This window comes from Pleurodeles waltl, chromosome 12, assembly GCF_031143425.1.
Source record: "Pleurodeles waltl isolate 20211129_DDA chromosome 12, aPleWal1.hap1.20221129, whole genome shotgun sequence".
NCBI lineage: Eukaryota > Metazoa > Chordata > Amphibia > Caudata > Salamandridae > Pleurodeles > Pleurodeles waltl.
The window spans coordinates 245649938-245672305 of record NC_090451.1 but is presented as its reverse complement, the minus strand read 5'-3'; the positions used below and the strand labels follow the sequence as shown (position 1 = coordinate 245672305).

Sequence of the window (22368 nt, the reverse complement as noted above, 5' to 3'; positions counted from 1 at the left end):
AGATGTGTATGATGGAGGTTTGGGCATGTCGAATATCCATTACTACCACCTCGCGTCACAAATACTTGTAATTAATGACTGGATGGGGGGTGGGTGGACAGATCCGGCATACCGACTGGAGCTCCAAACTATGGGGTACCCACGGATTTGGGACACCCTCTATGGAGGTCCGATCTCTCGAGACATCCCGGACGTGACCAAGGTGGTTCTGCAGGGATGGCGGACGGCTCAAAAATCGACAGGGTGGTGGGGCCGTCTTACCCAACAGACCCCATTGTGGCAGGGGAGGCAATTGGTGGAGGTGGCGGGCCTGGAGGGGTTTCAGAATTGGGATAACATTGGCATCTCCACACTAGGCGATGTCTGGAATGGGTCACACATACAATCCTTCGAAGATCTCCAGAAAAACTTTTCATTAAATAAGACACAGTTCCACAGATACCTCCAGCTCCGACATGCCTTATTAGTACATATCCGAGTGGGAGAAACCATACCCGAGTGCAGCCCCATGGAGGCCAAGGCATTGATGGGGAGCTTGGGCAAGGGAGGTGTTTCCCAGATATATCGCACCCTGGTCTCCGGCACCTCGGGTTCCCTGGGGGTGCTTCGCCAGAGATGGGAGGGGTGGGTGGGCCCCGGGTGGGTGGGCCCCATGGAAGAGGTGGAATGGGGTGAGGCGCTAATGGCCCCGCGTGCCCTGGCGATTGCTACCCGTTTTAGACTGATACAAACTTATTTTTTGCACACAGCATACCTCACACCCGACAAACTACACAGAGCGGGCCTCCGCCCCACTGCGGAGTGCCCCCGCTGCAGAAATCCCACAGCCGACTTCTTTCACATGGTATGGACCTGCCCGGCCATGGTAGCCTATTGGAGAGCTGTCTTGGGGGAGGTTTCTGAGGTGTTGCAGGAGAATATAGAAAGAGAGCCTTTGCCCCTCCTTCTTGGGATCATGGGTGACACCGAACTAAGGAGACCGGATCGAATCTTCCTCGGGGTGGCGTGCTTAGTGGCTAAGAGGGATATAGTGGCAAACTGGAAGGCCAAGAGTGCCCCATCACTGGCTAAATGGAGACGGGGAGTGGATTGGTGCGCACAGAGTGAAAAACTTGTATATGAGGCTAGAGGATGTCCGGATAAATACAATAGGATATGGGGGAAATGGGAGACCGCAATAGGCACCTGAACAACATGTCATCTCTAATATTAGTGCTGTCTGGGATCACAGGTTCGACCAATGTTGGGTGCCCGTTGGCATCGTGTTTTGATGTTTGTATCATGGTTTTCTTTCTTTTGCAAAAATCAATAAAAGTTCTTTATAAAAAAAAAAACATAGTTGAATTTGTAGAGAGGTTTCTCTCAGTGCTGGTGCACAGGTACAAGGAATGATAACCACATCTATAAAATAAGGAGCAGATATGGTGTCACAATTAATACAAGCGCCACCAACATTTTTACAAGATCCAGGTCAAGCCAGTGTGTGATGGGAGGATTGGATAGAAACCTTTGAGACGTACCTAGAAGCCATTGGAGCTAGTGAGTATGAATCAAAAAGAAAATTAGCTATTCTAAAACATTGTTTGGGTATGGAAGGGAGTAATGTACTAAAAACTTTACCCATGAATAACCTTAAAAGAAGAATATTAGAGACAGGGTCAGACAGAGAGGAGGAAGATGAGTATGAAGTGGCACTAAAAGTGCTAGAGGAAAATTATGGGAAGTAGACTCGTAGTTGAAAAAGACAAATTATTTTCAAGGGTCCAAATACAGGAGGAATCAATAGAACAATATGTATCTAACTTAAGGAGATTGGCAGTAACATGTAAGTTTAAAAACCTGAGGGATAAGATAATAAGAGATCAGATAATAGGATGCACAATGTTGATTCAACAAAAACTGTTGGATCTGAAGAATACCACCTTGGAGAAAACGATTGAGGTTGCCAAACGTATGGAAAATACGCCTCGGTATGTAAAAGAATTGAGGGGGAGGATCCACTGAACAGGATAGTCAAGAAGACAAGGTGAATGAGGTTGATAGCGTGAGAAGTGGCAGTAAGAAAACTAAAGGTGAAAAATCAACAAAGAAAAAATATCAAGAACGAGCTAAGACAAGGGTTTGTTACAGATGCGGCACTCTTAAACACACTGCTGAAACTGATCAGCATCCTACAGTCAGGAGCAAATGTTACAAATGCAAAAAATGTGGCCACTCTGCAGCAGTCTGTAAAATTAATGAAACTCCAAGATACAGGAAAACTGTGAATTTGGTTGTCAAAAAACAGGGAGTGGGCGAAGAGGAAATATAATTTAGTAGTGATGACAAGGATGTTGATGTGTTGGTAGTGTGTGGGATGAAAAACAAATGAAGGAGAAAGGGACAAGGCTAAAAATTATGGCTATCACCCTCTCAAATGCATAATCCAGATAAATGGAAAGCAAGTCCAGGTATGGGCTGATTCTTGTTCCCCTTTCACACTTACAAACAAAACTACTTGGGAATCTGTGGGCATGAATGAATTGTGTCCTACTGAGGTGGAACCGGAAGGATACTGTGGTGGAAAATTACAGATTATGGGTTATTTTATTGCGAGTTTGAAATTTCAGGACAGAGTAGCTGAAGGAATGATATATGAGGTGGAGGAAGAGAGATACTTGTTAGGATGAAATTAACAAAGTGCATTGAGTATGATTTAAAATCCTAAGCATCCTGAACAAGTGCTGTCAATGACATCTAGTGATAAAACAGAATGGGTTGATAAATATTCTGCATTATTTGTGAAGGAATTAGGTTGGTTGAAGGGATTTGAGCACCGCATTGTACTGAAGAAGGGTGCAGTGCATAAAGTACAAAAAGTGCATAATGTACTATTCGCTTTAAGAGATTTGTTAAAAGAAGAGTTGCAGAGATTCTGCAAAGAAGGTATTTTTGAACCCATACAGGCCTCGAAATGGTTGAGTCCGATTGTAGGTGCCAGGAAGCCCAAATGGAAAAATGTGAATGTGTTTAGACTTGAGAAATTTGAACAGTAACACCTGGATTGACCGACACCCTCTTCCCTGCAATTAATTAAATGTTGTCAACGGTGAAGGGAGGAAAATATTTTACTACCTTAGATCTGTCAAGCGTGTATCATCAGGTGCTGTTAGAAAAGAGATGCAGGCATTTAACATCATTCATCACACCAAAAGCAGTTTTTCAATTCATTTGCATGCCATTTGGACTGGCTTCTGCGTCAGCTGTTTTCCAGAGGGTAATGCAAAGGATATTGAAAAACATGTCAAATGTGCAAGTATTTCCAGACGATGTATTGGTATAGGGTGTGGATAAGAACCAACATGACAAAGTATAGGGATAAGTCTTACGGAGACTAGAGAGGGCGGAACTCACCATAACCTTAGATAAGTGTAAATTTAGCATGAAGAAGGTTGAGCATTTGGGACACACGATTACCCAGGAAAGAATCAAACTGAAATACAGTTTAATTGAGACAATAGAAGAAGTTCCTGCCCCGACAACATAAGGATCAGCTAAGATAATTTCTAGGTCTGGCTGAATACTTTGTTAGAGTTGTGCATCACTACACAGAAAAAGTGCAAGCCATACTAGAGCTAATGAACAAGGGAAGAAAATTAGTGTGGACAGAGGAATGCCAAAAAGCATTTGAGGAGGTAAAACAATCTATATCTAGTGCTGTAACTTTAAAAACATTTGATCCTGATAACAGAAACATAATAGTGACTGGAGTGAGAAATTATGTCCTTAGAGCTGTCCTAGTACAAGTGCATGAACAGAGTGAAAGTGTTGTTGCGTTTGCATCACGCACTCTAAAGGGTGCAGAAAAGTTATATTCTACCATCGAAAAAGAGGTCTTAGCCTGTTGGTGGGGAGTGCAACACTACAAAACATGTGTCTGGGGTATACAATTGGAACTGAGAAAAGACCACAAACCTTTGCTAGCTCTTTCCACTACAACAGGATCAGGGAAGGCCATGCCGTGCATAGCGAAATGGCTATATCGCCTCCAAGAATTCACTTTCAATATGTTCTAGGCACAAAGAACATCAATGAGGACTGTTTATCTAGGTTACCATTGGAAAATGTCAACGAAGTGGAAGAGAATGAGTGGATGGTGGCAGAAGTGAAGGATGTATGCAATGCTATAAGTGAAGATGAATGGAAGGAGGCATGTTCATAAGACCAATTGTTAAGGAAAGTTATAGAAGTTTTGCCTAAAGTTTGCAGTGGAAAGTTAGATCAAGAGCTAGAGATGTTCAAGAATGTCTGGACAGAACTATCAGTGGAAGGAAGTGTAGTGAGAAGAGGTGAAAAACTGGTGGTGCCGTCCAGTTTAAGAGAAAGGTTAATAAATCTACTTCATGCAGGAAATGGAGGCATGTCTGCAATGAAAAGAAAGGTTTGCTTGGACTTATGGTGGCTGGACATGGATAGACAAGTTGAAACATTTGTTCGACATTGCATATTGTGCTTGCAGTGATAAGTTGCACATGGTTCAAGAAACAACTATAAAATGGATGGAGTTTCCCAATCGAGCACATATGCCCATTTGATGGATTGAGTGTGAGTGAAAAATATGCCATATTTATGACTGATTACAATTCAAAGTAGCCTGGAATACCATTTGTGAAGGAGATAAAATTGAGTAGTGTAAGTTCATTTTGTGAAAATGTCATCCATAGGGAGGGATGCACAGTGGAAGTAATAACTGACAATGGTCTCCAAGTTGTGTCCAATGAGTTCAAAACATTACTTAAGAATTGGGGAATCAAACTTGCAAAACCCCAGTATATCATCCTAGGGGGGATTGCTCTAATAGAGCGATTCAACAGAATATTGGGGGAAAGTATACAGTTAGCAACGGCGGGGAATATATGTTGGAGGAACAATGTTAAAGATATGTTGTGGAACTACAGAACCACTCAAGGAAAGAGCACCATGCAAGGTAGCTGTCTCAGCAAGGATGTCTAAGAAACGCTACAGAAAGATAAACCAGAATGAGTTGAGACAAAAGATTAAGAAATATCAAGTTGTATATGGATGAGACACAATGAAGAGATGAAGAAAAACATCAAACAAAGGGTCCCAGTTATGTTTGTGAGAGACTCTGTAGACAATAAAGCCAAGTTTTCTATGCCAAAGGTGTTGTTAGAGGTGAAAGGGAATAATGTCAAATTGTCAGATGGGAAGTGGTGGAATGCAAGGAAGGTATCGATTTGTAATGAAACAGAACAACAGACATGGATGAAGTTGAATAAAGATCCGAATGTTAGAAGGGGTAAGGGTCTTGCAGAGAAAGAACAATTAAGACCCACCACCAGAATAAAGGTTAAACTCAACAGGTTAAAAGATTACATTTGTGAACGAGTTAGTTGAAGAGAAAGGGTACACACAATGCACTATTATTATGGAAGGTGGATATGTTATATTCCAAATGTGAAACAATACAAGAGATATATAATACAGTAATAGTAATGTAAGCCATTTACATGATTCTATGTATAGTACACACCTTGGTTGAGTGATGATGGTTTCTAGGCAAACTGGAAGCTTCCACTTCTGGAATCTGGATTGAAGATTGTTAGAAGCTGAGCAAGTGGACAGTTGCCAGGGGATCAGGAGCTGATTAGGGGCTGTTGTATGTATCTCCAATAAAATATCAAACACTTTGAAGTGCAGTCTGATTTGAAGCACTTGCACTTAGTGTGCATAACTGAGAAGACTGTATTTGTTATTTTATTTATGGAAAAGACTGGGCTTCAAGTTCATTAGTTACTTTACTTTACTTTAATTAAACATTTCATTAGAAGGGATAAGGAGTCAAGTAGCATGTGCGAGCACAGCTATGAAAACAAATCAATGACTACCGACTGGCCCCTGGGGAGCATTCTAAGGTGAGAAATCTGCAAAGAGAACTGCAGGTACATCACTACTCTTTCGACTCATGTTGGTTTGTTCAGGTAGAAAAGGTTGAGCTTTGGAGTATCATCAGCTGCAGAAATATTTCAGGATGTTACACGTCATCCAACCTGTCACACATTCTTTTAATTACAGTAACAACATACTGGCATTTGGAGCAACACAAAAGGAGCATGAAAAAGCTCTTACACAAGTGTGCCAGTTACTTGCTGATGCAGGTCTCACTCTGAAAGCGCAAAGTGTGGGGTTCACAAGACCAAACTTAAATTCTTTTGGCACAAATTCTCTGATGGAAGAATGACTCCAGACACAGACAAAGTGCAAGCATTGTCAGCCACTTGCACCATGCTGTGATCCTTCATAGGAATGGCCTGCTATTGCTCAAGGTACATTCGTAACTTTGCTACAGTTAGTGCCCTATGTAGACTTGACAAAACAAAATCTTCCTTTCCAGTGGTCTGAAGAATGTGATCAAAGATTCAAAAGAGTAAAACATGTGATTGAGAATGCAACTGAGATGGCCTATTTTGACCCCAAGTTATATAATGAGGTCAATGGGCAATCTCGGCTCAACATAATGGTCATCCAAATGCTCAGAAACACATCATGGCCTATGCCGGTCGAGGCCATTCTGACACATAACGTGCATATTCTCAGCCGGAGAAGGAGGTTCATGTTTTTCTGTATGGAAAATGTTTCACTATCATTACAGACCGCCAAGCGCCGCTCACTATTTTTGGAAAACCAAATCCAAGATGCCCCTTTGTATGGAGAGGTGGGAGTTGCGTCTACAAGAGTACAGCTATGCCATTGTACACAAGCTGGGTAAAGAGCAGAAACCTGCTGATCACTTTCCAGGAGTACCACTACATAGGGACAGTTAGACATTCAAAACAGCTGGGGAGTACATTAACTTCATTGTGTGGTCCAGCATGCCAGCAGCTCTTGTGATCGACCAGATTATTGCTGCTACTAATGCCGATAAGAACATGCTTATCCTCAAAGACATCATTTCAACTCAGTTGTGGAAGAGGAGTGCTCGACCTTATGCTGATGATGGTAAATATCAAAAATTCAAAAATAAACAGGGGGAACTGTCCTGACCAGGGAAGATGTTGCATTGAGAGGCTCTAAAATTGTCATACCTGAGAGCCTAAGACAGCAAGTCACTAAGGTAGCCCATGAAGGCCGGTGTGGCTTTGTAGCCACCAAAATAGTCCTAAAAGACAGTGTGGCTCCCAAACCTAGACAAACAAGTTGAGAAAGAACTAAAAGAGTGCCATCTTTTCCAAATGCCCTTCCCCTAAAGTGAAGCACCGTCAATTGACAAGGTCTGGGAAAGAGTTGCAGTCAATTTCTTTGGGCCCTTAGGAAATGGACATCATCTCATGGTAGTCAGTGATAAGTATTCACGCCTTTCCTTATTAGAGGAACTATCATCAATAACCCATGACAAGGTCATCCAGCGACTGGATGACCTCTTTGCAGCCTGGGTTATAACCATTCTCAAATCTGAAAATGTTCTACCATTCAATAGCAATGAATTCAAGGAGTTTCTAGTCAAACTAAATGTCAAGCGCCAAAAGAGTACACCTCTGTGGCCCCACGCCAATGGCGTTGTGGAACGATTCATGGGTACCCTCAAAAGGGAAATTCAACGAGCATCAATGGAGGGGGTTGAGTTAGACCAGGCTTGTGTCAAGCCCTCTGTGTTTATCATTCAACTCTTCACTCCACAACTTATGAGAGTCTTGCCACCTTACTATTTGGGCAGCCATCAGAATGAAACTGCCACAGTGGACTGATCTATAAATGCTGATAAGGTTCATGTCACAGACACTTTGTGAAAGTGCAATATGAAAACTTATACCGATCGGCGTTGACGAGCTCTGGAAATAGTCTTCAAAGAAGGTGATTGGATCCTGGTCAAGCAGTACCAAAAACAGAAAACACACTCCGTTCGCTCTTGATCCTCTACGGACTGTGACGTGCAAAGGACACATGATGGCGGCACATGATCCTGGAAAGCCCATCACACGGACTTGTCACACTTTAAGCACGAGGTCGATGTTCGTCAGATCCTGCAATTATGAATGAGGTGACCCGTCTAATAGTCCAGATCAAGCATCAGAACCTGTGCCACTGGTGCACCAGCAGCATGCATCTCAACTACCTCAAACCACTCGATCTGCCTGACTACTGTGAGCACCTAAATGACTTATTGAAGAAATATATTGCAACTGTTGTTTATACTTTTTATTTAACAAAAGGACGATGTATTGTCGTGAGATTATGTGCACTAGGAGCTTTGAGGTTCTGGGAGAACTCAACAGAGAAATTACGTAACTTGCTGGGAGATGTTAAGGTGTGATTATAAACGGTTAAGGCGTATTCAGACCGCAGTCTGTGATCATATGCCCAGGAATAAAGACGTCTGTTATAGAACTCCATTTGTGACGTGTTCATTTGTATGCTCCCAGGCGGGGGAGGACGCTACAGTTGCCATGCCCCTGTGGGAGCTTCCAGTATTAAAGTGAGAGATGTCTGCCTGAAATTCCTCACGATATATGGAAGTAGTGGGAGAGGTGGAAGAGCAAAGGCAAATATCCATGACCAATTTATCCACAGTGGATTGCCTAGTGACTGTGAGAGATGACACCTGGAGGCAAAGAATTGGCATTTTGCGTTTTACACTGCTGCAAACAGATCTAGCTTTGGTGTTTCCCACAACTGAAAATACCGGTGACAGGCATCTGGGTTGAGTTCCCACTTGCTGCATTCTGCTTAGGAGGTCCACAAAGCTGTTGTCTACTCCTGGGAGCTATTCTGCCAGGAGTTGAATGTGGTATCGTAATGCCCATCTTCATATGTTCTGCACTAACTTAGACAGCAGGAGAGAATGAGTGCCTCAATGTTTTTGCATGTAATATTGTCCATTTTCATATAGGGTATCTAGAAAATTGACACCTCCAGCAATCCCTTATGCTCTTAGGTACAGGTTACAACCTGAGTGACTCGGATAATTTCCTCATAAAATTCCATTGTATAGTTTGTTTTTTCTCTGCAGCCTTGTGAAAGCCCCAGGCCTGCACACTGTGAGGGAGTGAACCACATGTTGGCTGTTGTGTTTCTTATGGAATCTGGTTTAATGTATAAACCAGCAACTCGTATTTGGTCAAATAAAGCAGATTGTTTTAAATTCTTTTGGATCTATTATTTTCTATGCAAAGTGTGACTAAAGATATTAATGCGCCTGATATGATCTTGCATTCTCTATCAGTACTTACACTTTAGTGGATCTATTGTTGTCTGGCCTGAGCCAGGGACCTGCTGCAGGTGCTTGAGTAGAGGGCCTTCTCCTTCCTTGGATGTGCAGTCTTTCAAGGTCGACTTGGGCCTCAGCTCCGAAATGTCCTGGTGAGGGCTTTTTGAGTGTCTCTTCGGAGACTGGTCCTTAGGCACTAATGGTTTTGATGTGGATAGCTATGATGCCAGAGACTTAGACGCCATGACTTTTGGCAGTGGTCTCCATGCTGTGGGCAAGGCGACATGTCCGATGGTACCCTAAGGTTTTCTTTGATTTGAACTGCTGATACGCTGCACAGTCCTGGTCATTGTAGTCTGGAGAGAGACAAATTGCAGACCAGGGGCTGGTTGTTGTGAGGGTACTTTGAATTGCACTACAGGCACCTTCCCTCCTGGAACATTCTCTGGTGCCGTGGAAGCACTGAGTGGTCGTTGAGTCAGATCTATGGCAATTGGTCACATATTTAGGCCGGGTTATGAAGCGTATAGTCAATGACAGCAACAGTTTCTCCGGTTTGAGTGGCCCGCGAGAAAGCGTGTTGATAGTAAGCTACAATGCACACGTCCACAATGCAATGTGGAAGAAACACAATCTGATGATGGAGTTGATAACCATGCGCATCGCCTCGGAGAGGTGTTGTCACTGGATCTCATAACTCAAAAGACTTCTTTGAAGAAAAATAAGTTGCAAACACCCAAGCTCAACACTATGACACAAGTGTGCACAGCATGTGAATCTACAACCACACATGCTATGACTAGAGTCTTACCAAAGGTAAGTAAATTGTTTTGCTAATAGATACTTCTAAGTGCAGATTGTTCACCTCAGAATTTACAACAAAGCAATACCTCCCCATCTGGAGGTTCTGTGTAGTGGGTTCAGACCAAAACCTCTTGCAAGACCAGGCTGGTGAAATGTCCTTCCTGCTGGTCCGGTTGTCAAGGCAGTCGTGCTTTGTGAATGTATACACTGAAGCCCAAGTCACAGCCTGACAGATGTCAAGGCAGCAGTGCCAGCCTTTGCCCTGGTGGAGTAGGCTCTCATACCTTCTGGAGGCTGCTTCTTGGCCAGGGGGTAACAGATCTTAGGGCCTGATTACAAGTTTGGAGAAAGGTGTTAATCCATCCCAAATGGGACAGATATACCACCAGCCGTATTACGAGTCCATTATATCCTATGGAAGTCGTAATACAGCTGGTGGTATATCCGTCACTTTCGGGACAGATTAACACCACCTCCAAAGTTGTATTCAGGCCCTTAATGTCTATCTAATTTGACATGGTCCTTTACCGCCTTCCCTTTCTTTGCTCCAGAGAGCCCTACAGAAAGTTTATTGCCCTCTTGAGGATCCTTGATATGATAAATGTAAAAGCTTAAAGCCCTTTTGAGATCCAGCTGATACAGCCTTACTCCATGACAACTTTTGAAGGCTTCCAGAGTCCTCAGCACCAACTTCTGTGGTGTAGGTGGTACAAGGTGGGTGAACTTAAAGTGGACGAAATTCACTCTCATGACAAGCAGACGTAATCGCAGTGAGGAAGGCAGTCTTTCTGGTCAGGAGATGCAGCAAGCAGCTATGTACACAACAGCTCAAAGGGAATACACATGAAAAATATCAAGACCAAATTAAGGTCCCACTGTGGTATCATATTTTGGAAAGGAACGTGTGTCAAACCTTTAATAAGTCTCAAGACCACAGGTGATTTGAACAAGGATTGTTAGACCGGCAAACAAAGAAAGGCCAAAAGGGCCAGAAATTAATATTTAATAGTGCTCATTGTAAGGTCTTGCTGGGTGAAAGAAAAGACAAACAAAAAGACGTCTGACAACATCACCTTTAAGGGGGTCAGTTATGAGAGCACCACACCATTTATCGCATCACTCAGCATAAATGGATTTTGTGAAAACTTGCCTGGCCACAAGGTTGACATACAATAGTTCAGGTGGCATTTTGAGACTGGGCATTCTTGATTATGGTGTAAAGATATAGCCAAGATTCTCCCCACATTTAGAAGACGTCCTGAGCCACATTAGGATATAGATGCCTGCAAGATAGTTCATGATCAGGAAAATGCCCAAACACTACAATCATCTCTAGAGATGCAAAGCCTCCTGGTACATGATCCAGAATCACCTGCCCTCTTGCTTGTTGCAGTACTACATGGTTGTGGTGTGAGAAACTGCATCAGCCTTTCCTGCAAGACCTTTAGAGCTAGACAAATGGCCCACAGTTCCCACAAATTGGTTTGGAGCCGACCCTCTACTGGAGACCAGAGTTCTCTGATATCCACCTCCTCCAGATGGCCAGCCTATTGATACCTCTGTCACCACCATGAGCTGTGGGTGGGGAAGGGAGAGGGTCTTGACACTAGACCACCTGCGTTTGAGTAGCCATCACTGCAAATTTTGACCTTTGTCTTCCGAGACATGGATAATGTTGGCAAGATTGCCTTGATGCTGGATCCACTATAAAGTCAAGTACCATTGCAGTAAAAGCATATGCCAACTGACACAGTGGACTAGGAAGAAGTAAAAGGCCAAGAAACCTCAGAGTCACTCTCACAGTTATCCAGGACATAGCCTCAAACATCAGGATCGCAGCCCGAATGTCCCGGACTTATTACTGCAGAGAAAAGATCTGGACTCAACCGTGCACAGGATCACCCCTATGAATGGAAGCCTCTGCAAAGGAATAGGTGCAACTTTGGCTTGTTTATAGTGATCCCTAACAATGTTAGGAGATCCACTGTCGTCCGGCCGTGGTCCACGACAGACTGTGGCAAGCCTGCCTTCAGCAGCCAATTGTCGAAGTGAGCAACATGGGTATCACAACCTGCAAAGATGGGAAGCAACCACAGCCATGATTTTTATTAATACCCAAGAGGCATTGGTAAGGCCAACGCAGTGAACAGCAAACTGAAAATGTTCCTGGCCCACCCTGATCCACAGATAAGATCTGTAGGACTGCAGAACAGACATGTGAAAATAGGCATCCTACAAGTTGATGGGCACCATTCAGTCCCCTGTGTCCAGTGCAGATAGGATCTGGGCAAACTTCAGTATTTTGAATTTGTACTACCACAGAAAGACATTCAGATGTCCAGAAAAGGGCTGAGCCCCGTGCCCTTTTTCAAGATGATGTAATAGCAAGAGCAAGAACATCCGTGTTTCTGAATCAAATAACCAAACAGTGGCATCCTTGGCGATTAACAGGAACTCCTCCTGTAGAAGGATAAACAGATGATCCTTTGAAATTTGTTGTGGTGTTGGAGGAACAATGGGCAAGAAAGGCAGAAATGGCAGGCACAGCCATTTAAAAAAAATCTGTAAAACCAATGTGTCCGACGTAATAGATTGCCAGTCTGGGAGGAAATGCTGAATTCTATGCCCCACTAGTTCAGCATACACCAATAAGAGCAAACTAAAGCAGTTTGTTAGCCACTGCTGCAGGTATGTAGGGGAAATTGCAACACTAACTGCCATCCCAGTCTTCATGCTGCCTGACCAAGATCCTCAAAAGTAATGGAATTAAAGGTTTATCACTGGCTGAGAAGGCTGTCTCTGTCTTTATGCCAGTCTTGTGGAATAGCCTATTCACAGGATGGCAACTGCTGCTAGCTCAGGCTGCAGAACTTCTATCAGCACATTAATTTTAGTCTCAATTAAAGTAGCTTTAAATCTAGTGCCTCATCTGCTCTCCGAACCACCACTGCAAATGTGGTCCTCTCTTCCTTGGTGGCCCAAGCGGCGAGTTAAGATGTGTTTCAGTAGAGGTATTAACTCACTGATATTCTGTAAAACAAGGTATAAGCCATCAACATTATAATGAAGGGTGAGCAAAGATGAAAAGATGATGGAACCCTGGTGGTATATGACGTGGTGAGGTGCTCTGTTAGATTCAAGCTACATGATGAACAGTTGCGCTTTTGTAATTTTGTAGGGCGACACTGGTCGGGCTGATGTCTGTCTGGAATTGACACTATCATTAGCACTTGATGATCCTCTGATGCCAGTGGCATTGGAACCAGTGTCAGGAACCAGGAGGGATCTTGGGGCTGGTATAGAAATCGGTATCAGCAGCAGTATAGGGCCAGTAATAGGTACCAAAGTTACAGACTGCATAATGGTGGGGCCCGGCTGCGATATTCTGACTGGAGACCACTGTTGTCCTGTGGGCCCAAAGGCATCCTAGAGCCAACAGCAAACACATTGAAAACGCCTCAGTTTGCTGAGGGTCGACAAAGGCCTGGTAAATTCGGGGCACATCGGAACCAACTGAGAAATTATTTTTGTGGCTGGAAACCTTCATGGAATGCAACTGACATCACAATATCTTCATACCTCCTCTTTGGAGTCAGAGTGGCAGGACAGTGTGGAGTTTTGCTTCATTTTCTTATGTATGTATTTTGAGTTGGACTTTCCGGAGGTTTTTGAGCACAACAATGAAACAATTAACGGTCACAAGAACTGCCTCAAAACAGAGTCCGGGCCAATACAATAAATAGTAGCCTTTATTTGATGGTAATCAATACACTTGATTAGGAAGCGGTTCTATACATAAGGATGTTGTTGGTCCAATCTTGGAAGCATAAGATTTCTATTTCAAGTCTGTTTGGTTAAATACAGAGATTCATCACATATACTCACAGAATAAGTGAAGGTATAGCAGCCGGTCTTCCCTTTCACGTACACCTCTGATTTCTAGACTGGTGATACTGCTGCATGTCTGGAAAAGGCTTCCAAGTGACTTAGACTAAGTATAGTGAGGTACCACTACTGATTGCCATTTAGGCAATGCAGCAGATCTTCAAGATGATGTGTATGGACAGAGGGAATCCAATGAAATTACCCTAGAGTTGCAGTTATCCTTCTGAATTTCACATAGCTATGATGAGCATTCCACGGCAGGTGGACTGCCAGAGTCCTAAAACCTTAGAAAGCAAGTCAACCTCAAGTCTAAGAACGATGTTGTGGAAGACCAGGGACCTAGTTCTCTTGACGTGTCAAAGTGTGAAGCCAATCAACTTGATCCTGTTGAGTCATTCCAGGAGCAGGTGTTGCCTTCTGGAATTAACAATGAGCACAAACCCCATCTTGGTAGAGTTCTGCTTGAAGGGGGCCTTGCATATCTCTTCTTGGATGGCAGCGATGTTGTTCATCAGTCACGCTAGCTGTAAGCCTGAGTAGACATAGGTATTGTCCACTTGTTTGTAAATGAGAATATCTATGGCAATCAAGATTCTAGGAACAGATTGAAATCAAAGGCGAGCACATGGAGTCACGTAGGAGTAGGATCCAGAGAAGGTCAGCTCTAGCATTTGAGATCTGTTCTTTAGGTACCATATGAACCATTTTAACACAATGCTGTCAAAATCCATAGAGAATGCAATGGTGTTGATCAGGACATTGTTATCAATGGTATCAAAGGCTGTGGAGAGGCGACACAGGATAAAAAGGGGGGAATCACCTTTGTCTGTAATTTCAACAGTGTTGTCAACCACTTGAATGGTAGCTGCCCGGTGCCAGAGCAAGGCATGCAGTCGCCTTGGTGGTCATGAGAATAATACAAGACTTACAGTGCAGCAGGGTTGCCAAAGCCTTCTCTATCATCTTAGCCAGACATAATAGACAAATCCAGCTTAAGTTTTGTGAAAAGTGGCCTTTGTGAATGTCATTTGTGGAAGTGAAGTGTTTATGACATTAATTATTATCGTAAACACTTCTCCAGACACCTCTATTTACTTGAATCTCAGGTTTGATAAATGCAGTCAACAGGAATGTTCGTCTTTAAGTGTAATTTGGTCTGCAGCACTGAAAGCTGTATTCAGATTGGTGTCTTGAGACATGGAATATTGTGTGCCTATTCCAACTGCAGTGGCCTAATAAGAAGCATACAAATTAATCTTGAGATCCCACCACTTACACCCTATATTCATTTACAGTCTTCTGTAAAAACATATTGAAGTGGAAAATAATCAGATCTGCCTCGGAAACATAGAGGGAGTCCTCCTTGGTGGAGCAAGAACACAGTTTGCCACATGTGACCAGGGGACTGAATTTGTTTTCACTCTGATTTGAATCAATGCTAAAGACTTTGTTCGAAAACTGGAAGAACCAGTAGTTGGACCGCTCTCTGTTGGGAACATTTTGTAACTGAAGGAGCCTTACACTAAGAGCTTTGTGCCTGGAAACCGAACAGATCCTGGACCACAGGGAGATGCTGACCATAAAGTGTTCGGAATCACATAGGTGTGGTCATGAGTATTCAGCCCTGAGGACGTGAGCCTGGATCAGAAGGGTTTTGGGAAACCTGAGGAGTATTATGGTACAGGAAAAACTCCCTGCTGATTTGACGGCTGCTGATAAGAAATGCTCAGACACGCCTGGAGCAATTTCAATGCAGCGTTATTTCACTTCCTACATGTATACGTTTGACATAGCCCAATAATATAACAATCTTCACTCTGTTAGGAATATACACATAGGTACAGCATGACTCAAGATGTTGCTCAAGAAAGACCAGATTGGCCACTTGTGTGTTCATATAACTAAGCCATTGGTGGCTACTCTTTAAAAATAGCAAGACCTGTTGGCTTTGCTGATGCTTGTTTTCATTAGCAGACAGAAAGAGAGCACAAAAAATAATGGCTTCATCTCAGTGCATAGTAATGATTAGTCAGACCAAACAAATAATTTAGTGAAAAGTACAAATAAACATGTTCATTTTCAGAACAGAATACGATGTTAACACTGCTCCTTCATAGACAGGGTGGTTGCACTGCTCCTTTGCAGATTTGGAGTTTGTCCTGGTGCATTATATCTACAGAAACGTGTTTAGAATTTCAAGTACTGTAACAAATATTAGATTTTTAGATTCTGCGTGCTACCCCTTTGAGGCAGACCAGTTTTGTTCTTCCTCCCCTGCGCAGATTTGTTTATTTCACCTACACATTATGTAATCAATCATTCAACGATTCCTACACATCAGCTTAGATAATTTTCAAGAGACATTTATAGGAGCTAGAACAAGGAAATGTTTGATTTTAAAAAGCTGAGTCTTTACACCACATCTTATACACAGTCTTAATGTCCAGTATGATGGACAGAAACACACGCAACAAAGAAGTGGTCCCATACCTTGGCTGCAGGAAGCATGTCAAGACTATCCAGAATAAATAAAGCAATGGCCTGCATCAGCATCACAAACTGATTGAACTGCCAAGTTAGGTTGAAGATAAATGTAGCCACAAAAACTGTAATTAGTGTCAGTCTCTGAAAAACAAAAACATCCAGCACCATTTACATGCTTTTTCAGGAACAGCAGGCACCAGAACATAAGTAACAAATTATGAAAAAGTACAAATCACAAAAGATTACTTAATTGTCTCAACAATCCTACCTTTTAATACATACCTGAAGACATTCTGATGCATAACTGCTCCAATCTTGCTCCAATTTAGAGAACATTGCATCAAGACGTATGCTTTTTGTTAAAGACATTAATCTTCTGTTTTTCAAATTTCTAACTAAGCAGGTTTGGCTAGATTAATTTCTTGGCTCTGTCTAATTAGTGTACAGGATTTTTTTTTTTTTAAATAATTTCTGCTTATACATGTGTCAGAACAAGACCACAAAGAAAAGTTAAAAAGAGCATCATACACTGCAATACAACGATTGGAATAGATAAAAAACAATGATCCTTGATCCCACAATCTCTTGAACGTCTCCCGTCTCATCCTCCCCAGCTGTCCATTAGTTCCCGATAAGACAAAGTGGACAACTGACAACAGATCAAGGCCAGTCTCAGTTGTGACAGTACAAGGGTTTCCTCTACATTCATTCCAGTTTCTCCACATCTTTGTACACTTGTGAGGGCATTCCTTCCCTTCGTATACCACCTTTTCAGCCAACATGCACCAGTCCATATCAGTTTTCCAGTCTCTAAGTTGTGGTGGTAGCTCAGTCTTCCATAGGCGTGCACTGTTGAACTTAGCCACCATCAGCCCCAGGGTGAACCAAATTTGGTCCATTCGGTTCAAGTCGGACAGCATCCATCTGCACCTCTAAAACCCAGCGATTTGCTCTTTCGCGCCTGTCAAGCCAAGTCAAGAGCTTCCCAGCTCTTTCACCAACTTCATAAAGGTAGTGTTGTGTTGAAGGGTAGCTAGTCCTGGCCGCATTGAAAGCTATATCTCTATATTCTCTTTTAGGCTTAACACATGCTGAATGTCACTATCTGGTTAGATAGCAAGCTTGGCCTCTAGCTCTTCGATTTCACACTACAACATCACTAGTTGTGCCCTCTTATCTTTTACATGCCTCGTGATTAACGAGAGGCCCTGTCCCTTTATTATAGTTTTGTATGATTCCCATAGAGTCTGCGCAGACTGTACTGTTTCCCCATTTTCCTTGAAGTAGTGCTCCATGGTCTCACGAAGACCTTCTTTTATTTGGGCCATCATGAAATACAAAAGATTGAGTGTTATATCACACCTAGGCAGCCTACCTGGAAACCTATACACCACCCACAACGGCTGAATGATCTGAGATTCCTCTAGCTGAGTGACAGAACTCACTGAAGTGGGAGGTAAAATGTGCGAGTGTAAGAATATATGTCAATACGGGAAAGGCTCCCATGTGCACCACAGCGAAAAGTATAAAGTTGTGCCCTTGGGTTATGAAAATGCCATACATCTACAAGCCCAAGAGTTGACAGAAAAGCCGCCGGTGTGTGGCGGGAGGCCCCTGACGATCTCAGGGGTTAAGCGATAGATCTCATCATCAAGTGCTATGTTAAAGTCACCTCCCATCAACAATGTGCCATAAAGAAGGCGGAGAAGTAGTGCACTCAAATCTAGAATTGTAGGGTCATGGAACCCTGGAGGTATGTATAAGGACACTATGTTAACCAGTTTGTCTTCCCACATTCCAACTATCGCCACATAGTGGCCCTGGGGTTCTAACCAGGTGTGTTGGACAGTAAATGGTAGTGCTTTGCATGTTGGGACGCCCACACACCTCTTGAACCAGTGGTGTATCCTGCATGGGCAGTCATTGTGAGGTTTTATTGTAGGATATCTGTACAGTGCGATTTCTTGCCCTCTTGAAACTCTGTGCGGACATCTGTCTACAGTTCTGATTAATACAACAGAGGTTCTCCACTGTTTCCAATTTGGGCTGTACTGCACATGATCTATGTTTTAATGTAAACATTTCACTCTGGATTCTTGTTCTCATGTCTCTTTGTGGTTGCAAAGGATTTGTCCCTTTCTTGCACTGTTTCAAATGTTCTTGAATATACCCTCCTTATGATTGTATTTGATACTTCCTGGTTCAAAGTCTCGGTTGTGACAGTCCCTCTGTTCCAGCGTTCAATCTGCCTATATATCCACGAGTCCCTGGTTCCCTCTATCATCAGAGTACTGTCTGAGAGGTTCTTCTCTGCTAAGGTCTCCAGTTTCCTGGTACTCTATAACTAAGAGTTATTGTTATTGAGGTTCTATATTCAAAGCTTCCTGTGATAAATGAATGAATGTAAAGAGACAGAACAGACAAGTGAGCAGAGACACATAATCAGACATACATGGACCTTTCAGGTAAAGCCCCACAGAACAAGGACCAAGTCTACTGTCTGCTAAGAAAGGTAATTCTGTAGTCTGAGCCAGCTGAGAGCCAGCTTTGCTTTCAGCACTGATCAAGATATCAATCTGCTGAGTGAGGGATTGATATGCCTAAGGTGAAAGATAACTACTTCTTGTAGCAAGTGAGGGGTAGCTGTGTTGAATGCGGCAAGTGAGGATTAGTTTTGCTGAGTGACATTCTTTCACCTCCTTATTTACCTCACCTGAAACTCCTGGAGATACAAAATAGTAGAGGGACTGAGCACACACTAATTCCAAGAATAAAAGTCGATAATCAAAGAGGAAATGGCCGAACCCACTTTTTTCCAGTGCCCGAAAAATGGAAAATTAAAGGTTAGGTGAGTAGGAGATAGGAGTAAATATTTCAATGGTATTTACTACTGTTACTTATATTGCTCATGGAAGAAACTAAGGGCCTGATTACGATCTTGGCGGATGGGATACTCCGTCACAAACGTGACTGATATCTCACCTGCTGTATTACAAGTTCCATAGAATATAATGGGATCACAATACAGCCGATGGAATATCCGTCACGTTTGTGACGGAATATCCCATCTTCCAAGATCGTAATCAGACCCCCAAGTATTCACTGCATGTGAAATGAGCTAATACGATAAATTCCCTTTCAGTAATGAGACGGTCTATGCTCCCATGCTCTGACTTCTTTTGTGCCGGACCATGGGAGCATATGCAGCAGCATTCACAATGTCCCACATAGAAGGGGCTGTTTGACAACCCCATTCTCTCTGGTATGTTGGCTGCCTCCAAGTCTGCCTTTGATGTGGTTTTACCCTTTGGCAAATTTAGTGACAAATTCTGTTGAGGAGAATATGGTTTCTAGAAACAACTGTGCAGCACTTCTTAATATTAGGCATTGGTTGGTCTTTTTATGTTGAGGCAGGATAACCTGTTGGCAATACAAAACTTTGGTACATAGAGAAACATCAATTTGAATTTGTAATTTACTATGAAAGGAAGCCCCAACTCTATGGGCTGTCCCAGTGATCTATTTTATCATTAGTTGTTTGTACTAACGTATTATACATAGGGTGCACTAATATTACTTGGTGAGATGTGTTGTCTTTATACTATACAGTTTATGTCTCAGTTATGGCTGCTGGTAGTAAACTGCGCACCTCACCCAAACAGCGTGATAAAATGCCTGAGATGAAGTGAAGTTGAGTTTGGTGCATTTGTGAGAGCAAAGAGGAAGGGGCAATGCTTTAAAGGGCATCCGTTACACTGGGACGGAGTTTCTGTTACACTTGGTTTTCAAACTGCTGAGAAGAAGGCCCGCGACTTGGAGTACTTTCTGGGGATCAGTCACCCAGAAGGGATAGTGTACTGCAGTGGTGTAACGAAACTTGAGAGGGCCCCCCTGCAAAGGACATGGAGGTGCCCCTCTCCAGACTTACTAAGGAGCTCTGAGGCCGGGGTGTTTTGCTGAGATCCCACCCACCCAACACAATGGGGGCTGCGGGGGCCTTTGTTATGTCACTGGTGTACTGTAGTGATCTTCAATTTGAGTTACGCTTAGCGTTTTTTCACAAAGTCTCCTTCTGCATTTAGAATATCATTCTAGATTAATATGTGCAATGTTTTACCTTGTTTTCCTATTGCCACAGTATTAAGGTTGGGACAGTTTGCCCTAACTGTGGCCATGTTCATGTGAGTCAAACAGATTAAATCTAACCAATGTGAAGTTTCTTTGGTGATCCCTGACTTGCAGAGTGGTGACATATAGTGGGATGTTGTGAATGTAGCCCGTAGACTTCAGTCCATGGGAAGCTCCTTCACAGTCAGAGCCATCCAGCAAAGAGCATACTCCCGAAATTGGGGATAACTACTCTCGGCAATCTTTTCCATAACGGCTCATTTATATCCTTTGCAGACTTTAAAGCAAAGGGCAGCAGAAATCTTTTAGCTAACCTCTATTATCACTGACTGCGCTCTGCAGCTAAAATTGCCATCCCACACTTTCCTAGGACCCTAGAGAATTTACACTTCCCACTAAGAATATACGGGTAAATCTATCTCCTTTTTATGTTCAGAGATGACTTCACCGAGCTCACATAATCCCCTAAGTCTTAAACTGGATTGAGAGAGGGAACTGGGATTTTCTATCACAGAAAAGACATGGCAATATTGTTGCAGTCAAGTAAAAAAATACCTTTAATTATACACAAAATATATACTGCATTTTACATGTTTGCACTGTGGTTAAGGCAAAATCCGTTGGCGGGAGGTAGTGTTCATTGGCTATGACGAATCTTGGCACTTTGGGCACAAATCCAGCAGTAGTCGTGCTGGCGGGTGGAGGCAGGCGGAGGCGTATGGGCGGTTCCACCACTGACACTGCCCGCCGTATTATGTGCAATAATATGGCCTGGCGGTGTCCTGATGGCGGGGCACTGCCGGAGGTGGAAGAGCCCCTTCCTGTTCCCTGCCGGACGACCTCCTCCACAGACCAGGTAAGTTGATCGTCCGACAGGGGAGGGGGGGTGAGAAGGTGGGGGGTGTTGTCTGGGCGTGTGTGAGAGTGTGTTTGCATGTATGTATGTGTGTTTGGACGGGTGTGTGTATGCATGTTTGGATGGGTGTGTGTATGTGTGTTTGGATGGGTGTGTGTATGAGTGTTTGGATGGGTGTGTGCATGCGTGGTTGAATGCGTGTATGAGTGCTGAGGTGAATGCGAGTATGGATGTGTGTGAGTGAATGCGTGTATGTAAGTGTAGGTGAATGAGTGTATGCGTGGTGCGTGTGGGTGTCTGTGTGCGTGTGTATGTATGCGGGCAGGGGGGCGATGTACCTGGAGGAGGGTTGGGGGGGAAGGGGTGTTGTGCCTGGAGGAGGGGTGGGGGGGTTGTGCTTGCAGGGGGAAGGGGGAAGAGTCATCTACTGGTGACAGGGAAGAAATTCCCTGTCACAGGTAGCCTTTCCGCCAGGGTTTTCATGGCGGTGCTACCGCCGTGGAAACTCTGGTCGAATGGCGGCACCTAATATCGCAGGCAGTCTTCTGTGGACTGTCAGGTCAAAGATACTCATATCCGGATTAGCGGGTCCGACCACCAAGGAGGTATGAGTAGAGATGTGGGGGGTTGGCAGAGGCCAACCCGCCACTCTCATAATGTGGCAGTCTTCAACACCAGACTGTTGGCGGTGAAACCGCCACCTTTGCCCTAACGGTCAGAAGACCGCCAGGGTCATAATGACCACCTTTGTCTTACATGCCCTGGTTACTATAAACTAGGGACTTTTAAGTCAGGCCTTGTCAATTTGGTATATCCAATTCGACAATTTGTATAGGGTTAGAAAACTAGCACTGAGGTCTGCACAGCAGACCTTAGTGCACTCTCAGAGTAAAAAACAAAAGTAGGTAATGGTCCAAATGGGGGCAGAAAGTGGGGAAACCTGCAAAAAGCATGTTTCCTTTTAGTGTTTTTTTGCATATGTCCTACAAGACTACTGGACTAATGT

At 43.4% G+C, this 22368-nt stretch overlaps 1 protein-coding gene across 1 annotated transcript in view; it reads right to left on the bottom strand.

The window, feature by feature from the left end:
• DPY19L3 (dpy-19 like C-mannosyltransferase 3) overlaps positions 1 to 22368 on the bottom strand; it is a 482898-nt gene that overhangs the window by 220830 nt on the left and 239700 nt on the right. The window contains exon 8 of the mRNA XM_069217640.1: positions 16385 to 16519. Coding sequence (XP_069073741.1) covers positions 16385 to 16519 — 135 coding nt within the window. The remainder of the gene's footprint in view (positions 1 to 16384; positions 16520 to 22368) is intronic.